The following is a 22,086-nucleotide window of genomic DNA, read 5'->3' as shown; positions in this document are numbered from 1 at the left end:
GAGGTGTTTTGCTGAAGTCACTGATTAAAGTGATACTGTCAAGTAGTTCAGGACCAAAATCTGTGTAAATTTTCAAGTTGTTGAAATGTAGGGCAGAGCCTTCTACAGATTCCCACTTGTTTTTTTAAATAACTTTTCAAAATAAACTCACAACTCTATCACTGGCATCTGCAGAACCACTGCCTGTGCATTAGCCTAATGTTTTTGCTCTGTGCCTCAGAACCAAACAAGGGGAGCACAAATAACAGAATTATGTTCACACAGGTGGGCTGATTTATGTCTGATGACAGGAAAGTAAAGCCAACAGTGCTATTTTGGCATATGCTCCATACAAAAATGGATTCAGAGGCTGAGATGTTTGCATACATACAAACAAAAAACAGGAAAAGAGATATTTTTAACCTTCTAAGAAGATAAAAGAAACGAAGATAGTTTTTTAAAAGATCAGTTATTAAAAATACTTGACAGTGTCTCTTTTGAAAGCAGCTTGAGTTAAGATCTGTGACCTCATAATTATTCAATATTACTAGACTTGTGGCTCTGTAACAACTGTTGGTCTTGGTGTTTAATGAGCTGGTTTTGTTGTTGCATATGCATTCTTTGACTTAACTATGCCGTTACTAAAATTATTTTGTTTTGTTCTTATTACTTTTTAAAAAATCCTTAATCTTGTTCTTTTGTTATTATATCACAGTTTGCTATGTCACAGGCTTTTTTGCAAGCCCCAAGGAAGGGATGGGAAAGGGGCAGAATATTGTAGTGACATCTTACTGGGAGCTTACTACTTTTAGTAGCAGCCTCTATGGTTGAGCAACTTAATTGCCAAAATACTTGTAAGCAATGGATGCTTTCTGTGTAGTATATATTTCTCTCTTGGCTTTCGATCCTGGATATCCCCTTCATGACCCTATCTTCAGATTTTTATTTTATTTTGTTTTAAATAATTAAATAATAAGCGTGAGGTCATTATTACTCCCTTGTCAGAGGCTATTTTATTTTCTTTGGTTATCATCCTGATTTCAATATTGGGAGGGCAGAGGCAGGGGCGGCTCTAGCCATTTCGCTGCCCCAAGCAGGGCGGCACGCCGCGGGGGGCGCTCTGCCAGTCGCCGGTCCCGCGGCTCCGGTGGACCTCCCGGAGGAGGTCCACTGGAGCCGCCTGTGCCCTCCCGGCGACCGGCAGAGCGCCCCCCGCGGCATGCTGCCCCAAGCACGCGCTTGGCATGCTGGGGCCTGGAGCCGCCCCTGGGCAGAGGGAAGAGGGAGATATACCTTTAGTATATCTGTTCACAAAAAGACTCTGGATGATAAGCAGTGAAGGGCTGTAATCATAGAATATCAGGGTTGGAAGGGGCCTCAGGAGGTCATCTAATCCAACCCCCTGCTCAAAGCAGGACCAATCCCCAGGCAGATTTTTACCCCAGTTCCCTAAATGGCCCCCTCAAGGATTGAAGTCACAACCCTGGGTTTAGCAGGCCAAGGCTCAAACCACTGAGCTATGCCTCCCCCCAAAACAGGGCTCATCTGGGATTTGAACCCTGGGCCCTCTTACACCCTAAGTGAGACTCATACCCCTAGACCAATGAGCCACTACATAGGTGGACATAGGTAGATTGTATTTTGGTGCTATTAGAAAGCTGATGCTGAGCTATATTATGACTGGGACTAAAGTAAACTGCCTGTCTCCTAAGGCACAAAAAGAAAAGGAGAACATGGTATTATATTTTCTGCAGCTGAACACACGACCTACATACTGTACTTAGAAAAAAACATAGTTTGTCATTGAGTTATATTGGCATAAATTCAATTGAAGGAGCAATTTTTTTTAATTATTATAATAGTGCAATTTTTCTTCACAGGAAATGATAGTCTGCTTATTTCAATGCATGTTCATAGTTGTAAATTATCCTTTTTTCTGCATGGCATTTTAAAATCATTTTGTGAGTTTTCATACCCTTCATGAATCTTACATTCTTTCTGTGTGTGAAGAGGGTGGAAGATAACCATCGGTGGCAGAAAGCATTCTCACGAGAACAGCTTAAAATCCTTTCCTTTCATGATCAACAAGATTTAAATGTTTCACTGTATGTTTTATATTCAGGATATAAAAAAAATTGGGTTCATTTTTTCCAGTGAAATATGGGAAATGTTTAATTTTTAAAGTAAAATTAAGGGGTTTTTTTTAGTAATCTATATTAGTAAACCAGGACTCTCTAAAAATATACCCATTAGAATAATATTTCTCCTTTCAGTAATTTCTGTTTCCTTCTCTTTACATAATGAATAATTGAAAACCCTTTTAAAGGAGCAATTAATCATTCCAAAGGTACAAGTATTAAAGGTAATTTTATCAAATGTTGGAAATATCATTTGTCATAAATTATTAAAAACAAACTACTCATACAAAGCTGTAACATCTGTTATAGAAACTGCGTTACATGGTGTTTATTATTATCCATCAAAGCTGACGTGTGTGTGTGTCACTTTTTTCTCCTCCACTAACTAGTTCAGTTGAATTTCCAATGAAATCTAATCTCTTCTTGAATGACAAGTACAATGCTATTGGCATCTTGGAAATCAGCTTTAATTGTGTATAGGAAAACATTCAGTAGCTGACTGGAATGGGAAAATAATGTATGTTGTCTTGGAAATGTGTGGAGTGCATGTTTTCCTTAATAAAGTAATGTCATTTATGATTTGATCTGAGCTATGCACTATTCATATACATTTTTGAGAATACTGTAGTTTTTTTTTGATGAAGCTCCAGTGACAATAGTTTGCTTTCTAAAATGGAATTCTGCTAACTGTCATGCCAGAGAAATGATCCTAGAACCAAACCAACTCATGTGCAGGTAAAATACCAGAGGAAGAAGGCCTGTTACTAAAAATTACTGTGGAAAATATTCCCAATTCATATTTCTTAAGTCATTAATAATGATGACTAATAAAAAATGTATAAAATATGATGTGCCAAAACCCCAGAAAAATTATCTGGATTAATACATGTGAATCAGTAGATTGTTTCTTGATTCAGGAGAGATTTTAGTATCTTCCAATTGGTACTGTTCATCTCCTGGTTTATGCACAATGTAGTCTGAAGTATTTAAGAATCAAAAGTGCAAGCAGCTCTTTGATTGTTTCAAACAGAATGTGATCTGTGACCCCATGTGGACAATATAATACTTTAATACAAGCATTAAAAGAGGTTTTATAGAATATCTTTATGCACCGAACTGGCAGGCTCCTTTACACCTCCTTCTTATGAATCAAAGGCTTGTCTATATGGTGCGGCTATGTGCATTAGAATTGTAAAGCACACCAACATGCTGCACACTTACTGCTCCGTGAAGATCTTCCTGGTATGCATTAAAGTTCCTTAGTATGTGTTCAATGTAGTAATGAAGTATTATCTTAATGTGCAGTAGGGTACTTTTAGTTCATGCCAGCTGGGTCTCCATGGGCCAGTTAATGTGCAACACATTGCTGCACTTTAGAATTCACACCCCGTAGGGTGCATTGCCATATAATGTAGACAGGCCCCTAGATCTCACGAACATGATCTCTTGCACTCTGTATAAATACTGCAGCTTTATTTTAAAAAGTTTTCAAAATTATTTGGTTAAAACTAAAACAGATCAAATGTCTGCGTCCAAGAAGGCAAATGCCTTAAGTGAGTAATTCCAATCCACTCATGTGATTAACACAATCGTGATAATTTAATCTGACTTTTTTTTTTAAATAAGCATTCAAATAGTGTCTTTACATGGGGCAAGAGCTAAGATTTCTATTTGCATGCTTACCATCTGTACATGCTTGATGGATGCTCACAGGAAGCAGAACTACTGGTGATTTTGTAGTGGTATTTAAACAAAAAAAACCCATGCACACAAAAAGAAGTATCTTATTGGGCTACAAAAGTCTCTGTTTCGGTCTTGTAAGGGGAATCTCAAGTAGTACCGTACTTGTAAGTTTTAAGGAGATACCTTACTAACGTGAATCAAGATTACTTAAAGGATATGCTCTTTATTTTCAGCATATGAACTAAAGTCCTGATCTGCAGTTGCCATTAAGGCCAAAACAAAAATTGACTTTAGTGGGAGTTGCAGGTACTTGGCACCCCTGAAAATCAGGGGATTTTAATTAGGTGGTGATTTAAATCCCTAACTTTAGCTACCCTGTGTCACAGTTTCAGGGTAAATGTGCTTATAGCCTCAAGGGTTGCCAACCCTCCACGATTGTCCTGGAGTCTCCAGGAATTAAAAATTAATCTTTAATTACACATTATGTCATGTGATGAAACCTCCAGGAATACATCCAACCACAATTGGCAGCCCTAAAGCTCCCTCGCATGGTTCACTCCCGGAATGCCAAGTCAGTTCTCAGGCCTCTATCTGTCACCAATATCTGAGTGGGGAGCTATGTCCCATTCCCTTCTGACTGGAAGTTATAAGGCTTCACAGCCCCTGTCATACCCAGTGATACCCCAGCAAGCTCATCTGCCTAATGGCCAGTACCTGTGCATTACTTTCTCTCCGAGGGCTACAAACGGTGTACTGTCAGCAGTTACAAGTTACCGCACAGCTCTTTCTAAGCAAGCACATTTATTCTTATGATAAAAGCATTACAGAGACACCATAATAAAAACAATAAACAGATCTACCCTCTTATTGAATGTATGAGAAATTGCCCATCAATCTTCTGGGGCCTTGGTAGGCCAAAGTCTTTCAAACCCTTCAGCAAGGGTTGGAAGTGCCCTCTGTCCCCCCAACTTATTTGCTGAATCAGAAGAAAGACACAAATCTGTTTAAACTCTACTTTTTATGCAACAAGTTCTTTCTTTGTTTGAATCTCTGGAAACCCAGCTTGAATCAGTATATGCAAACCACCCCAGAGGCTGGTACCTCTCTGGAGCTGGTACCTCTCTCTCACCATTCTTTTTAGTTCTTGGAAGAGCTATGGTAACCCTCCTCCATGGAGTAGTACACAGTCATATATAGCCATTCAGAAATTTAATACACTAGACCCCAAAGATACTTTATAGGGTTGCAATATCTGTCACACCTTAGTTTTAGGGTTTTGACCTAGGTTTTGCACCTTTGTTTCCGTAATTCACTTACTAAAAATAAATATTAAAAAAAATGGTTTGAGAGTTTGTGAAGTTTAGCCAATAAACTAATCCCACAAGTAATGAAAGTGAATTCCTTGGTGTCAGTCACAAGCAAATACAGTTTTCCCAAATCTTCTGTACATTTATGATTATTCTATTAAGTTCTTTAGAGCATCTTTAGTTTGGTCACAGTGCAATTTTAGATTGAGATGGTGTTCGAAATGTTTCTGCAGCTATTTATAAACATTTAATTTTTAGTTCAGAGAATTTTATGTCTAAAAATTAGGTAAGCTTACTTTTCTTTTCTTTGATTGCACTCTGTAGGGTATAATCATCAACATATATGTGAAGAACAAAGGCAGAAATCTCCTGAATTCTACAGCAGAACTGCATCTGAATCTAATGTGTATCTGAATAGTTTCCATTATCCTGATCATAGCTACAAGGACTATGCATTTGATACACTAAGCTTAGACAGTTCTGACAGTATGGAGACCAGCATATCTGCGTGCTCCCCTGATAATATTTCCAGGTAAATATTAACTTCTCATATTTTTTTCTTAATGGAAACTGTTAGAACAAGTTGTAAACATTGAAGCAAGAGAATATAGAAGCTTTTACTAACTGGATAAGAAAATCTGCAAGAGTTGGACAGAAATATTATTTAGCATTTGGATGCTGTTTTTCATCTTCAAATCAATTTAACTTATTCTCATCTCATCCTTGAGTTTTGCAGATGGAAAATTAAAATATGGAGAGGTTAAGTAACTCGTTTAAGGTCACACAGAGAAATCAGTGTCACAGCTGGGATTAAACCTATGCAGGAGTTGACTTTCTGTATGTTTTAGTGGATTTGGCATAAGACTGCCTTTCTGATCACTGTAGACTTCTTACGTAGGATATTCATTGTCAAGTCCCTGATCCAGCAACTAAGTTTACTCTGTCTGTGTCTAGGATGTTACCTCATTGGGGCTTGGACTGCTGAACTTTTTGGATCTCTTGCCAATAATGCTAGCAATCTAGTGTCCCCTCTCCAAATCAGAATTTAAAAAAAAGAGTTCTTGGTTCACAACAATGGGCCCTGATCTCTAGGCTATGCTTCTCTTATTTTAGGATCTTATCAGTTTAACCACTGAAGATAAAAGCAATATATTGTATTTATTTAAAAACAAGAATGCATAGCAGCTGGGGTCTGAAAACAGCATGTTGATAACCCTTTTTCTCTGACTATCCCATTGTGGTGATAGCACTTTGCTTTCTGCCAAATCCCTGTTTGGGTAGTTTGGGAAAGCATGAGAATCCTGTCAATGAAATAGAACATTGTCACAGAATTAGAAATTCTTCTGAACATGAGGAAAAGCTCTTTGGCTGCCCTATTGTGTTTTATCTGTTTCCTTGAGTATCCGCCCATTGCGCTCCTCTTTTATTGTGACAGTGCTATGGGACCTTTTACTAACGTTATGGAGCAGTTTGAATGTAATGGAGAAGTTGGTTAGTTGTTGGAAATAGATATTCAGGATCAATATTTGCTGCAGTCCTCTTGTTTTGTTTATAGCAGCAAATTGTAATATAGAAGATAGATGTAAAGGCCTAACAGAGGTTTGTGTTTTCAAAGCAGGAAATGTTGATCCAGTGACAACTGAGTTTTCATTACGTGTTATTACACTAAAGTGGCAAATATAATTTTAAACTTTTCTATCTAATGTATATTGATGTAGGGAAGCAATGGCTGCTGACAGATGGGCCAGATTCTGATACCCTTACTCAGGCTGAGCAGCGCCTCAATGATGCTGTTTGTACAGTACAGTACAATTCAGCTTAGTAATGGTATCTGAATCTGTCTCTTTCCTATGATTGACTTATTGCCCTGTGATTCTCTTTAACAGAGGCATCATGCACCTAGGCTACCCACAGACTAGCTTGCAAACAGAAGCTTAAAGGTGGGATTTTCACAGAGTTAGGTGCCTAGCTGCTGTTGAATTTCACTCAGGTTCTTTTGGAAATCTCAGCCTAATTTCTAAATGTTAATTACACACAAACACTCACACACAAATGCACTCAGTACTTTTATGGATCAAATGATTTCTTACTGGATAAAGTTAGTTTGGGTGGGTATTTGTTTATTTTTGTTGATCGTTCATAGATGACAGATGTCTTCCTCTTCTGAGACAGATTCCAGGACCATAAGGCATATTTAATTACAGAGGTCTCAGGGAGTATTTTAAAATGATTTTCAGCCATGTCCCACCTCTAGAAGAAAATTCAACATTGCTGTTTAATAACTCACATACAAAATAAAACATACAAAAGAAATAGGTTGGGGATAAGGAGAGAGGTTAATTGCTGGGAGTACCTAAAGTGCCACAGTGCACAAAATATAACTGAAGTATAAATTTTGAAAGGTCATTCTTTAGCCTGTAAAAATAAGAGATCCCATGAACCATTAGTAACTTCAGTTTTCCTGGTTGAAGTATCAGAGTGTAGAGCCTTGAGCTTTACAACCTTATCTGAACCCAACAGGACCCAACTACATGTGTTAGGGTCAGGTCGGACTTGAAAATAACCCAATCTGAACTCAGGAGGATCGGGTCATCTCTGATTACCTCCTCTTGCCCAGGGTGTTGGCATGGTGGTAGCTGCATGCCCCACTCCTGCTGACCGCCACCATCTCGCTGCACTCCATATATGCTACAGAGTGAATGTGCTGATGAGTTGCAGTGCCTCTCACTCGGCAGCATGCACAGCACAGCAAGATAGCAGCTGATGACACACCAACCTCAAGGGTCAATGGTGGCTGGAGAAGGATCCCAGGCACTATGTAGGCCTAATTTCCAAAGCACCAATTTTGGTGTATTCATTTTCCGGTACCCTACTCCTCCTCTTACCATCCCATGACTGTGTTATCAGTAGACTCTCTCTGCTAGAATTAATTCAGACTTTTTGTCTCTTCTTTACATTTTTTCTTAAATAATTTTATATAACTGGGCATTGTGGAAATTCATGGACCTTTACTCACTTTCCACCAGTTAGGCATACAATTAAACTAGACCTGCTAGGAGTCAATTATTACAATAGGGCCTTCAGTCTTTCTCTCCTATCTTCAATACTGAGATGTGAGCCTTTCAGAATATGGGATTGTGTGTCCTGTCATTCAGTGCATTTTACTGATATTCCCTACTACCTGCTCTTTATTTTAATTTGGTAAATTCTGATGACAAGTTCAGTGATACAGAAGATAGTTCATGGCCAGAGGGATTTCAGTTTTACAATTAGATGGTCACTGGCATCAATGCAGGGGATCAGTAAATGAGTGCTATGTTTTGGGCTAAGTGGCCTCTTTAGACCCACATGTTCTAGCGATGGCAAGCCACAGTGAACCCACAAACTCTATAGAGTCTCGGGTCTGCATTTTTGGGCAACTCTGGATGAGAGACTATATTTATTGAGAGTATATTTATTGAGAGTATACTTAATACACTATTTGTACTTGGTGCTAGCTGTACTAAATTGGACCTGACTTTTTATCAACTCTATTATTAAATTATCCAGAGTTAGTTTGTAAAATATGGCTTCAGTCTTCAACTATTCTCGTAGGTAATTTTTTTTTAATGTATACAGTGCCAGCACTTCAAATGTTGCAAGAATAGAAGAGATGGAGAGACTTCTGAAACAAGCTCATGCTGAAAAGACACGACTGCTTGAATTCAGGGTAATCTAAAGATTTCTTTGACAGAGGTTAATAGATACTTTGTTCAAATAATACACATTTCATTTGGCCATTCTTAAATTGCAATTGCCTAACACAGCCCTGACGTATTCATTTTCCACTCCCCCAACTTTGTCCCACTGGAATCCTGCCATTCCTGATACTCTGTGCAACAGCTACCATTTCTGTGGCTGAGGTGGACAGAAATCCTTTCAGAGCTAATCAACATTGCTCCTTCATTTGCTAAAGGGATGGCTTATCAGTAGTACTTGCTTACCACCCCCATCTTTATGGGGCTGCTTAAAGTCTACTAGTCCAGGAGGCAAGAGACCAGCCCCTGTAACTGAACCAAAGTCTCTCAAATGGCACGGCACTAGTCTACTAGTATATATAGACCAGTCCCTTCGGGTAATGATTTTAGATGGTTTAAAATAAAATCAGCCCTATTTTCAAATTTTAAAGTGACTCATGAGTGAAGAACGTGAAAACAAAACCTGCTTTAGCTATGAAAAAAAATAATACTGCACTTTAGAATTGACATTAGTGAATGTTAGTTATATTTGCTTACATTTAAATTGGACACAAAAGATGTACAGCCCTATTTCAGTCCCCTAATGTTAACAAATACACTTAAATCCCAGTCAGCAAAATGTTTGATAAGAAGTAGCATTTCATTTCATATTACAGTGGATAGATTGTTCTCCATTCAGGCATATGTTTTGACCCTCTTACAAAAACATATTAATGCTTTAACGATGAGTTTCCCTCAGAATCAGTCAAATTAACAGACTAGACAGCACAGAGGGTCAGTCCCCGATAAAGCTAGGATTGGCTATACTGAGCTCAAGTAGACCCTGTCCAAGCTGGGGCACAAGTGTTAACACCTCAATTTGTAGGGGGGAATGACGAGATTATATTGTGTAGATGCAGCTTTAATGTAACTCAGTACTTTTGTATAAAGATATATTGTCTTCTAGCTTTCTGTTTAATATGGCCCTGCTCACTCTGGGATTGGAACCTGCTAGTGGGGTTTAAACACCCTTACTGCTATCATAGTGTTAGTGCACTTACCATGACATAATGCAGACATGGATTTTATTTATTTATTTAATTAATTGTGAGAACTGTTTTGTAGCCAACTGGTGTGGTAGACTACCATGCTTTCTGGTCTCCATTGCTCCAGGTAATAGACAGTGGTCCCTCTTATAAACTTTACTGTTGCCTTACATCAGTGGTTCTTAACCTTTACTGCGGCCTGCACCCCTTTGGTCCTCAAAATATGTTCTTGTACCCCTTAAACCTAGATATATTTTTGTTTGTATATTACAGTAATCGTTAAAAAATGTATAATGTTAATAAATACATAGGTTTGATTAAACAAACTAGTTGTACTTATGTGCCTGTGCTTAATTTGTGTTTTCCATGATTTACCTTCTAAAAAAATCTGGCATGTATCGCACCCCCAGAAAGGGCATCTCGCACCCCCAGAGAGTTAAGAACCACTGCCTTCAGTCATACTCTATATAATGAACCAATGATACTTTACTATTTGTAGCATTCTAGGTTTTCTGATGTGATATGGTTCCCAGACAAAGCCCCCACCAAACCTATCCAGGTTTATTAGAGAAACTATGCTCGTGACAACCTTGTTCAAATGTGATTCTGATCCCTGTTCCCAATCTACCTTGCATATGTTCTTGGCTCCCTGAGAGGTATAAAGGGGCTTGTAGGAGCTCTGGGTGGGATCAAGTTACTTTTAATGTTTATCAGGTTTAGTTTTATGAAGCCTATAGCTGAAATTCTGTGTGCACTGTGGTATATAGGAACGGGAAATGGAAGCCAAAAAACGAGCCCTGGAAGAAGAAAAGCGTCGCAGAGAGCAACTAGAAAAAAGATTACAAGAAGAAACTAGCCAGCGGCAAAAATTAATTGAAAAGGAAGTCAAGATACGTGAGAAACAAAGAGCACAGGTGTGTTGACGATTTACCATGTACACACTGAAACAGCTGTATAGCAAGATTCTCACAATGATGAAGGGAAGGAGTTTCTGTAGGTGGCTGGTTGCTTGAGTGCCTGTTGAATTGCTTATTTTAATACTTCTAAGATTTTTGTCAATGGTCTGTTAGGGGCCTTGGATAGGTGTCTTTTTAGTTACCTAAATATTTGTTCATTTAGATTTAAATATCTCTTCCCATTTATATTGGCATTGTAAATGTACTATATTAATCCTATAAGGTTTGTCATTAAATCCACTCATGGCAGAACTGTGCAGTCTGTATCACAACTATGCTGAATAATGGACATTTCTGAGAGCAGTAACTTTGTGAAAGTACACAGTGACTTTTATATGTGGGACATTTTGGACTGTGAGTTGTCCTCTTCCAAATATTTTGTTGAAAAGAACAGAAAAGAAGACTTTTATTTCCCCCCTTTCCTCCTATACACAGCCTCTTCAAACCAACTGAGTGATGAATATTTATTTTGCCAACATTATATGAAAGAAACAATAGTTCATATTTGGAGAATGGATCCCAAAGTAGAGACACCATGGAATTGGATTGATATGATGATATAACTCATCTTTCATGAGCACTATATATATTTTTTTGCGATTACGAGTTTTTCTTTTGGTTACTCAGAAAGACCCAATTTCAGGATTCTGGGTTTTTCTTTTCAATGCTTCCTGACATTTAAACACCAAAAAGAGTGGAAGGAGCAGCATGTTCTGCAGAAACCAAAGCTACCCGAAGCTTGTTCAGTATAGTGATGTACAATTTCAGAGGGTGCCAAATATACACAATACAAAAGGCCACCACTGTATGTAGAAGGATGCCGTGATACTGAATGTCTCAAAGCACTTGAAAACCATTAACGAGTTAGATACATACCACTCCATTGCATAGATAGAGAAACTGAGGCACACAGCAGTTAAGTGACTTGTCCAAGGTCACACAACCGGAGTTCTTTTCCCAAAGCTGCCACAGATATTTTGACACACACATCTGTGCTTTAACCCCCAAAAAATTCTTCTGTCATTTGAACTCTATTACTTAATGGCTAGTTTTAAGAAACCCATGTTCTCTGCTGAAAATCTCCCCCCTTTTTTTTTTTAATCCCAGTATTCAACAGTTGACATAGGTACATATTGCAAAAATGTGTCCGTTCTCTTAAGAAAATCCAAGGCTGCAACTCACAAATTTAATCTTTGCTACCTTCATAATTTGAACGTGGGTGCTACTTGTACTTTTTATCTGCTTACCGCATATAGAAAAAGATGAAAGATTTATGGAGTATCTTTTTGCTCTGTGTTAGGCCCGCCCCTTGACTCGCTACTTGCCAATCAGAAAGGAAGACTTCGATCTACGAGGTCACATCGAAACAGCTGGTCACAACATAGAGACGTGTTACCACATCTCACTCACGGAGAAGACCTGTCGAGGCTTTCTGATTAAAATGGGAGGGAAAATTAAAACATGGAAAAAACGGTGGTTTGTTTTTGATAGAAGCAAGAGAACATTTTCTTATTATGCAGGTAGGTTGTGTTTCTTCATCCAGGATTGAGCCCTTCTGTGGCAGTACCATTCTTATGTTCCCCCAACATTTGTCATGTAGAGCCTATTGTTACATTAAGTGTCATTTACACAATTTTTACAGGTTTTCAAAACCAGCAGGGACAAACAAAGTTAATTGCCTTGGATAGGAAATCATTGTAGAACAGGGAGCTGATATGATCATGGTTACTCAGTCCAATGTGCAACAGTGATTGTTGGTGTTGTGGAGGCATTTCAAGTTCTCAGTCAGAAAGGGGCTCCGTAATGCATGGTGTTTTATTTACATATACACACGTGTACCCACCCACACACATGCTGTCTCTCTTTCTTTCTCCTGTTCTGAAGAGTTTGCAATCTGAGATGAGACACAAATGAGTGCAGCAGACAAAGGGAGGGAAGAGGGAAGAGAAGGGTAACAACAATAAGATCGTCAGGTTCCTACTGTACAACATGATGGTTTCATTTTATTTAATTATTAAATAAATAAAATCAGTTATAGTTAACTTTGGTATAGCCTAGTCCTCACTGGTGGCCTGATTTCTGGTAGGCTTCACAGAAGAACTTGATTTGTGTTAACTTATTTTTTAAAAAATCAGATTAATTACTTGCCTTTATAACGCACTTTCTTTAACTTAACATCTCATCATATTTTAACATTGTTCCTTGTGGTCTGGAGATGACGAAGATCATCATCATAATTTAATGATAAATGCGAACTAGATTCTTGGTTTTACTTGTCATACTCCTAAAGGCAGTTAAAACACAGACCAACCAAACTTCTGTCATTTCTAGACTAAGGAAATCCAATAAATAAATTTCAGAAACAGCTACATCTAGATTACTACCATCTTTGAAGATAAAATCACAGGCTTTAAATTGCTTTATTACATAACTAGTTTTAAATAAAAATACTGGAAACATACAAACGGATGCAAATACAAAAAATCTGCAGTGCTACTGTACATTTCTGTGGTTTATTGTTTGAATGTGAAAGTTGGGATGGACCCAGAAATATATTTTGTAGTGTTTTAACTTCCATTGATAAAAGAAATCAGGCAGAGGTTTACTCTAGGTGATAACTGTTACCAAGCAAAGGAACACATATATGCTATAAAAACTGAACAGTTCCATTTCCTCACATGGCATTACATTAGCAGCAGGCAGAATGGAGCTGAATATTGGTGGTATAGGAATATATTACAAATTACCCATTTTATGTTTTTGAAAAAGTGATACTTATAGTCACTAAATGTCCATAATATTTCAGCATAGTTTGCAATATTAGTTGTGGTAAAACTTAAACAGAAACATTCACTTTTACTGTTCTGAACATCTGGCTTATTTATTAGCAAGGCATTTAACAAATAGTATAGTGCTCCCATCTGGTACTGATTTTTAAAAGATAGTTGCCAGTTTCAGTTTCGAGTTCAGTACAGCTGCTCTAATGTAGTGTCAATTATCAAAGAAAACATTTCATAACGTCTCGAGGACTCAAGCCAACAAACAAAATTAAATAAAAACCTCATACCAGCTAAGTACAAATGCAGCTGTTGGTATGCATTAGAAACTGTCAAGTTGACTTTAACAATACACCAAATTTCCAAGATAAGTATTGATGGTATAAATGTAGAGCCCATGGCCTGTAACTGAACATACAGGTTTAGTGTCCTTAGGATTGCAGGTGTACTGAGCAGAAAGAGAACTGATCCCGAAGCCTGTAATGTAGCACAAAGACTAAAATGTAGTTAGTTCTTGACCTGAAAATTATATAGAACTTTCTTGGTACAAAGACTAAGCATTGTCTAAGCACTGAACATTACATCATCAGATTAACATTTTGTCATGAATATTTCTTCCAAAACTGTAAGAATGGTTACTCACGTCTAAAGTGAAATGTGCATATAGGGCCAGACTTTGGAGGGGCAGGGGAAATAAAAGCAGCCTACCCTCTTTGCATGTAGAAACTGCTGGCACAAGTAATGGAACTTAGATGGTGAACATGTCTGCATAAATAACAGGAATCAATCCCAAACAAGAGGCCAGTTGGAGGCTGTGCAGAAAATCCAGTCCGTAATCTTTTTCTCTTTAATGTCTCCTAATTAAAGCCATCCCTGATTCAACTTCTCCTTGGTCTCTTAATACCATCATGGCTCCAGTAGTGTTATAAATCTGTCAAGGACCCACTTGCACCATTGTTGAGTAACAAGTATAATTTTTGTTTGAAGTTTCTGAGAGTTTACCATAAACAGGAAAACTTTTTTTTAATAGAAAAAGTCCTCATGCAATGTTGTTTTGAAGTAAAACTAAGTATCAAACTGTCTGCCAGATTTGGTCTTCATAGCAGCTTTGGGGGGGAAACGTCACTGTTAACGTGCCAGCTTTGTTGTAATGTTTTAGCAACAATGATCTAATAAAAAAATTAAGGTGAACACTATATTTGACTTTGTGTGCAATTTTACCCACTGTATGCTACCAAGTTGAAAAGGCAGGCTGAAGATTCCATGGGGTATTTTGCAAACGAAAGTGCTAGCGTGCAGTCTTTGATTAATACAGGAGTGAACATGCAAATTCAATTAACCCTTCAACGCTTATGGTATATTGTTTGTTTCAATTTTCAAAACCTCAATTTTCTCTCTCATTTGCAGACAAGCATGAAACTAAATTAAAAGGAGTAATATATTTCCAAGCCATTGAAGAAGTCTATTATGATCATCTAAAGAATGCATATAAGGTAAACATTATCATTTTTGTTATTTTTATTAATTATCCTATAATAGCACCCAAAATGTGGTAGATGTTGTACAGACATAGGAACAAAAAATTCATGTCTCAAAGAGCTAAAAAACAAACAAACACAAAATCCCTTACACACACACACATACACACACACAAGACATGGAAAAGCATAGAATGTGTAGATAAAGTGGCCAGGGCGATGACTGGCATACCTAATTTTGTATGCAGTCTTGTAGCGGTGTCAGTCCCACGATATTAGAGAGACCAGGTGGGTGAGATATTATCTTTCATTGGGCCAACTTCTGTTGGTGAGAGAGAAGCTTTTGAGCTTACACAGAGCTCTTCTTCAGGTCTGGAAAATGTACTCAAGTGTTTCAGCTAAATACAAGGTGGAACAGATGTGTTAACTATTTATGGTAAACAATCTGTTCCAGCTTGTATTTAGCTGTGACACTGAGTACATTTCCCAGACCTGAAGAAGAGCTCTGTTTAAGCTTGAAAGCTTGTCTCCGACACCAACAGAAGTGGGTCCAATAACAGATCTTACCTTACCCACCTTTTGTCTCTCATACATAATTTTGTTAGTTCAATATATAAAACAAGATATTGAGAGACAGAAGAGATGTAGTCCACCTGGCAAGTGATGTGGTCTCAAAACGGGCCAGGGGCGCCAGGTACTCCTGAGTTCTAATTCCTGCTGTGCCACTGTCAATCCCTTTGTGGCTTTGGGCAAAAATAAGTCCCTCAGCTTACATTTCCCTCACTATAAAATGGGGATAATAATGCACTTTAATCAAAGGATTGGTATTGTTTATTACTTTACAAGAAAGAGGAAAATGGTTCTTCCATTCTGAGTATTGGGACAGCACTCTGCTATCTTCGCTCAAAAAGTCCCAGTCTGATGAGAGACTTTTCAAATTTTCCAATCGTCTGCAAAGTTACCAAGTAGTCAGATCTCATCCTTGATATAAATGTTTAAAAATCGGCAGAGGTTGAAAACAAGGAGTTAGACCAATTAGATTTGGCCTCTTTTACATAAATGGAGTTTTCATTACATAAAGAGAACAGTACTTAGATACAGAGCCTACTCCCAGACTTAAAGAAAATTTCAAGATTTACTTCTATGCACAAGGGAAATGTAACTTCTGCAGTAAATCCCTATCCTGTACCACCACCCATATCAGGAAAAGAGAGAGATGGTGGTAGAGTATCTGGCAGCATTAGGGTTTAGGGAGGACTCGGCAGGAGAGATGACCACATGGAGCCTTTCGTATCTGCCACCAGTCCCAGATACTGAAAATGCATCTGATGACACATACACAGAGGTTCTTCCTGAATATGGTGTTTTAGGGATGAAATATTGGCTCCAGTGAAGTCAATGGGTATTATGCCACTGACTTCAGTGGACCAGGATTTCATCCTAAGTTACTAGAGCTGCAGCTACAGGTGGCCTAAATCAGGGGATGTAGTTGTGTTTCTAACCCAAGATGAGAGTTGATTTGATTTTGAAGCTCTGGGAGGCGTACCCCTGACTAGCATCTGCCCTTTGGAAGGACTGTGAGCTGTTTCAACCCATCCTCAAGAAGTGGACTTTAAGAATTAAAATCACTTTTGATCACTTGCTGCAGCAGGTGCACAGGGGAAATTGTGGTTTAGAGATGAAACATTTGGTCTCACATATTGCTGCTCAGTTTAGGAGTAAGTCATACAGTGTATCTGCATTAGGCCTGAGTACTCTCAACACCAGTTTCCTGCTAGAGCAGTGGTCCCCAACCTTTTTGTCTGGCAGGCGCCAGACGATGGACCGTGGCGGCGGTCAAGCATCCGCCAAAATGCCACCGAATTTTGGCGGCATTTCGGCGGATGCTCGACTGCCAGCCAGGACGCGGGCGCATTTAGATGCATGGGCACCGCGTTGGGGACCCCTGTGCTAGAGGTAGCAGGATGGGGTTGAGCAAATTCTGAGTTACTCAGGATGCGATGTGAAGTAGCCATTGCTCAACTGCTTTTTCCTTGACAGTCTCCCAGTACAGGATTTTACTCACTGTCAGTAAGCTGCTCTCATGTCATACAACTGATTTTGCTGCTTCTTTTTTATTTTAGAGTCCCAACCCATTACTCACTTTCAGTGTTAAGACTCATGACCGAATATATTACATGGTTGCTCCAACGCCAGAAGCCATGAGGATATGGATGGATGTTATAGTTACAGGAGCAGAAGGATACACCCACTTCATGTTATAATAAAATGGTGCAAGAGTTCATTCACAAGGCATATTGCAATAACCTTATACATGAATTCAGCCATATGCAAGTGAATTTGAAAAGCCATATACAATATTGATAACTTTCACAAGTATTCTTCTCATGATGCGCACACAAACTCTCACAATCAGATTTTATACACACAAGTGAAAGTAAGATTATTTGCTTCTTTTAGTTGATCATTATAATAGCAAAAGAACTAAAGCTATTGAAAGTGTCATAGTGTTCTATCATGGGTAATCAAGTCAACTTAAGTATGGTATATTGATTCAATAATAGTTTCTTACAAATTCTATATAGAAGATGTCTTCATAAATACAAACTAAACAGTTTACAGAATTGTTTGTGTGCGCTCATTGGTATGTAAACATTTTAGTAACGGAACAGAATGGTATAATAGCATATATTTTTAATATGCAGTATTTGACATTTATAGGTAATTAGATGGCTTTTTAAAATTTTTACTTATGTATTTTATAAAAAAAGAAAAGAAAAGAAAAAACCCAAACATACCAGCCTACTATACATGTAGTTCTTGTCTTAGTATTTTAAAATACTACAGAGCCAAAGATTGACGTGATTCCTGTATGAGAATGAACTCAAATTGTGAGCTGTGCTTTAGCTTTGTGTAATGAAACAATGTCAAAATTCTTCCTAAATTGTAATATAATTCAATTGCTACAGTATTCTGTACATTTAAATTACCAGTTGCATAAACTGTATGTGTAAAGTCACTTACATAAAGCACAACAAAGAAGCAATAGCTTCACAAAGATGTTCTCTCTCACAAGGTAAAACTGAATGGAGATAAGAGTATCAAACTTAACTTTGCCGTAAGTTTTCTGTATTCTCTCTGCAGGAGGCATTGAACTGATTCTCTGGCTGGTTCCTGTAGCAATATCTGTTGTATGGAGTTCAATCCTGCCATAGATATGATTCTAGTCTAAAGCTAATGAGCTGAAATCAATGGGTGAAATCTTTGCCCAATTGAAGTCTGCATGAAAACTCCCATTGACCTCATCCAGTGAGACTGTTCATAGTATACACTGGCATAGAATTTCACCGTATGATAGGGTAGAGCACAGAGAAAGGCAAGTTGTGAGAGCCAATACTAAAACAGTAATATAAATAAAAACTTTTAAGTAGCAAACATGGCAAAGACCTATTTTTTCATGTATGCTCCTTGTAAGTGTTCTCTCATTTAAAAACTGCTTTCTAGCCCTTGACTATTATATAAAAATAAATTATTATTTAATAAAACCTGGACTTCAGGCAAATCTTCAAATAGTTCCTTATTTTAGTATTCTGGATTTGTAAGTGCCATATTGATCACTTAAGTAAAGAAATCACACTAAAAGCAAAGAAGAAAGTGGCTTTTGATTAAACCAGGGGTGCCCAACCTGTGGCTCTGGAGCCACATGTGGCTCTTCAGAAGTTAATATGCGGCTCCTTATATAGGCACCAACTCCGCTGCTGGAGCTACAGGTGCCAACTTTCCAATGTGCCAGAGGGTGCTCCCTGCTCAACCCTTGGATCTGCCACAGGCCCTGCCCCCACTGCACCCCTTCCCCTGAGCCTGCAGTGCCCTCGCTCCTCCTCCCTTACCCCCCAGAGCCACCTGCATGCCACAAAACAGCTGATCAGGAGGTGTGGGGAGGGAGGGGGAGGCGCTGATCATCGGGGCTGCCAGTGGATGGGAGGGGCTGGGAGCAGGGGAGCTGATGTGGGGCTGCTGACGTATTACTGTGGCTCTTTGGCAATGTACTCGGGTAAATTCTGGCTTCTTCTCAGGCTCAGGCTGGCCCCCCTGGATTAAACAAATTCAAATCTGAAAGCAGAATTATGCTTGCAGAAAGTGTTGCACTTTTAAAATCCTATATCTGGCATGAATGGGTATGAATTTATTTTATTTTTTTGTGGTATGCACAGGTCACACATGGTTGCTCTAGAATTATTGTATTAATTTTGATGTGCGCCAGATTTGACATGATGAATTGGGAAAGATGGAATTTATCACCAGGAATATTTTTATCTTTAATTTCTGTGCAGATTACAGCTAAAAGAAACTTGTAATCTAATGATTTTAAAACAAAAACAATACCAGAAAAGAGTTGCTTTGAGATATGTAATTACCGGTATATTTTTTTTCTGTGATTGTACCTTGATTTTACTTTAATGTATGGTTATACAAGTTTTCTAATAATGATTTTTGTATCCTGCATGATGCAATTAAGACTTCTAAATAAATGTTTTTAAAAATGTTTGTTTTTATTTTTAAATATTGGCCTGATTTCTCATTGTGAAACAAGTCTTCCTTTTCTTATCACTATAATCATTTCCATTGCATATAATTAATATTGTTGACAAATGCAAAAAGTAGTTGAAATCTGATGATCCAATATTTTTTTCCACAAAAGAACTGTGGAACATACATCTTTAAGTATAGGTGTATGTTGTACCTTTTGAAGAGTACTACCTGCCTACATTGCATGTGCATCTCTTTCATTAACCTTCCTTCTTTTTGTAATGAACTTGAGGGTATGTGTATACTACCCACCGGATCGGCGGGTAGTGTTCCATATATTGGGGATCAATTTATCGTGTCTCGTTTGGACACGATACATCGATCCGCTAATTGACACCCATGTTCCACCTTGGCAGGAGGAGTAAGTGCAGTCGACATATCTTAGTTCGAACCCCCTCTCCCCCACTCCCCCAGTGTAGACCAGCCCTGAGTTTGAGAGTTGTGAATTGCCAGCCCTTAATTTTTATTTATCCACAGAACAGGAACAGCAGAAGTTCAAGTTTTTTTCCCATGCTTGAAGGCAGAAGATGTTAGTTCAGTCTCTATGGCCTATGTAATCCTCGATTCATCTGCTGAGACTCCCAACAAGGTTGCAAATATAGAGGGTGGGTTTTGTGCTGTGGATGCCTAAAAGCTGGACTAAAACTACCAACTTTATTTTATATAAACCCTGAAAAGGGACCCGGGCATCTCATTAAAAATCCAGTTGGCCGCCCACAGTTGGGCAGGCAGGTTCCATCCCCAGCAGCTCCGCAAGGCTCCTGGGAAGCGGTGGCAGTCTCTCCAAGTCCCAGGCGGAGGGACTGCCCAAGGTAGGCCGACCAGACTGCAAGTGTGAAAAATTGGGACGGGGTAGAAAAAGACCCAAAAATCGGGACTGTCCCTATAAAATCGGGACATCTGGTCACCTTAGCCCAAAGGGCTCCACGCACTGCCAAAGCCCTGACTCCACAACTTCTACTGGCTGGCTGTGGAGTGGCACTCAGGGTGGCGCTTGCAGGCAGGGGCAGCACACGGAGCCCCTCGGGCAGCCCCTTCACTTAGGAGCTGGAGGGACATGCCGCTGCTTGGGAGCCATGACTGCATGGACTTCCTCTGCCCCCGGCCTCCTGAGGGCAGCACTGCCTACACCCCATACCCTTTCTCATGCTTCAACCCCCTGCCTCAGCCCTGAGCCCCCTCCTGCCCTGTGATCCCCTCAGCCCCAGCCTTGAGCCTCCTGCTGCACCTCAACCCCCCATCCCAGAAACCACATCTCCAGCTAAAGCCCCCCTGCACCTCAACCCCATCCCAGCACCACCTGAGCCCTCACCCCCCTGCACCCCAACCCCGTCCCAGCACCTGAGCCCTCACCCCCTACACCCCAACCCCCTGTCCCAGCACCACCTGAGCCCTCACGCCCCTGCACCCCAACCCCGTCCCAGCACCACCTGAGCCCTCACCCCCCTGCACCCCAACCCCATCCCAGCACCACCTGAGCAGTGGTTTCCCCAGGAATTGAAATTAGGGGGGGTGTTCAAATTTACAGGGGGGGGTGTCAGGACCAATGAGATATATAAAAGAGATATGAATAAAGTAAATGTTTTGTTAGGATTATGCAAATTTAACATAAGAATAATGCAAGTTACACCAAAACACATAACAGGTCTAGATTTTTAAAAAATATATACATTAAAAAAAAGTATTTAATTTAAATTAACTTCTGAAAAGTAAGCCATCATGGGGTAAGAGGGCAGTCCTCTCATGGATCAGTAACTGGTTAAAAGATGGGAAACAAAGGGTAGGAATAAATTATCAGTTTTCAGAATGGAGAGAGATAAATAGTGGTATCCCTGAGGGGTCGGTACAGGGACCAGTGCTGTTCAACATATTCATAAATGATCTGGAAAAATGGGTAAACAGTGAGGTGGCAAAATCTGCAGATGATACAAAACTATTCAAGATAGGTAAGTCCCAGGCAGACTGCGAAGAATTACAAAGGGATCTCATAAAACTGGGTGACTGGGCAACAAAAATGGCAGATGAAATTTAATGTTGATAAATGCAAAGTAATGTACATTGGAAAACAATCTCAACTATACATACAGAATGAAGGAGTCTGAATTAGCTGTTAACACTCAAGAAAGATCTTGCTGTCATTGTGGATAGTTCTCTGAAAACATCCACTCAGTGTGCAGCGGCAGTCATGATTCCCAACATTCTGTTTGCTTTTTTAAAAAGAACAGGAGCACTTGTGGCACCTTAGAGACTAACAAATTTATTTGAGCATAAGCTTTCATGGGCTACAGTCCACTTCATCGGATGTAGCCCACGAAAGCTTATGTTCTTTTTGCAATACAGACTAACACGGCTGCTACTCTGAAACCTTTGCTTTTTTAAGAAAGGGATAGATAAGAAGACAGAAAATATCATATTG

The 22,086-nt window shown here is 39.1% G+C and overlaps 1 protein-coding gene across 7 annotated transcripts in view; it reads left to right on the top strand.

Annotated features, from left to right (window-relative positions):
- PHLDB2 (pleckstrin homology like domain family B member 2) overlaps nt 1–19,020 on the top strand; it is a 172,597-nt gene extending 153,577 nt beyond the window's left edge. For 4 of the 7 annotated variants that reach the window (XM_039535539.1, XM_039535569.1, XM_039535578.1 and 1 more), the window contains 7 exons: nt 2,306–2,341; nt 5,432–5,639; nt 8,726–8,816; nt 10,637–10,783; nt 12,126–12,345; nt 15,010–15,095; nt 17,204–19,020. In XM_039535539.1, coding sequence (XP_039391473.1) covers nt 2,306–2,341; nt 5,432–5,639; nt 8,726–8,816; nt 10,637–10,783; nt 12,126–12,345; nt 15,010–15,095; nt 17,204–17,344 — 929 coding nt within the window. In that variant the 3' untranslated portion in view covers nt 17,345–19,020. The remainder of the gene's footprint in view (nt 1–2,305; nt 2,342–5,431; nt 5,640–8,725; nt 8,817–10,636; nt 10,784–12,125; nt 12,346–15,009; nt 15,096–17,203) is intronic. The other 3 variants (XM_039535588.1, XM_039535558.1, XM_039535548.1) reach the window with 2 other exon arrangements.
- Nucleotides 19,021–22,086: the final 3,066 nt, after the last annotated feature.

Source organism: Mauremys reevesii, linkage group 1 (assembly GCF_016161935.1).
Source record: "Mauremys reevesii isolate NIE-2019 linkage group 1, ASM1616193v1, whole genome shotgun sequence".
Lineage (NCBI taxonomy): Eukaryota > Metazoa > Chordata > Testudines > Geoemydidae > Mauremys > Mauremys reevesii.
Note: the sequence above shows the minus strand (reverse complement) of the source record. Positions and strands in the feature narration are given on the sequence as shown.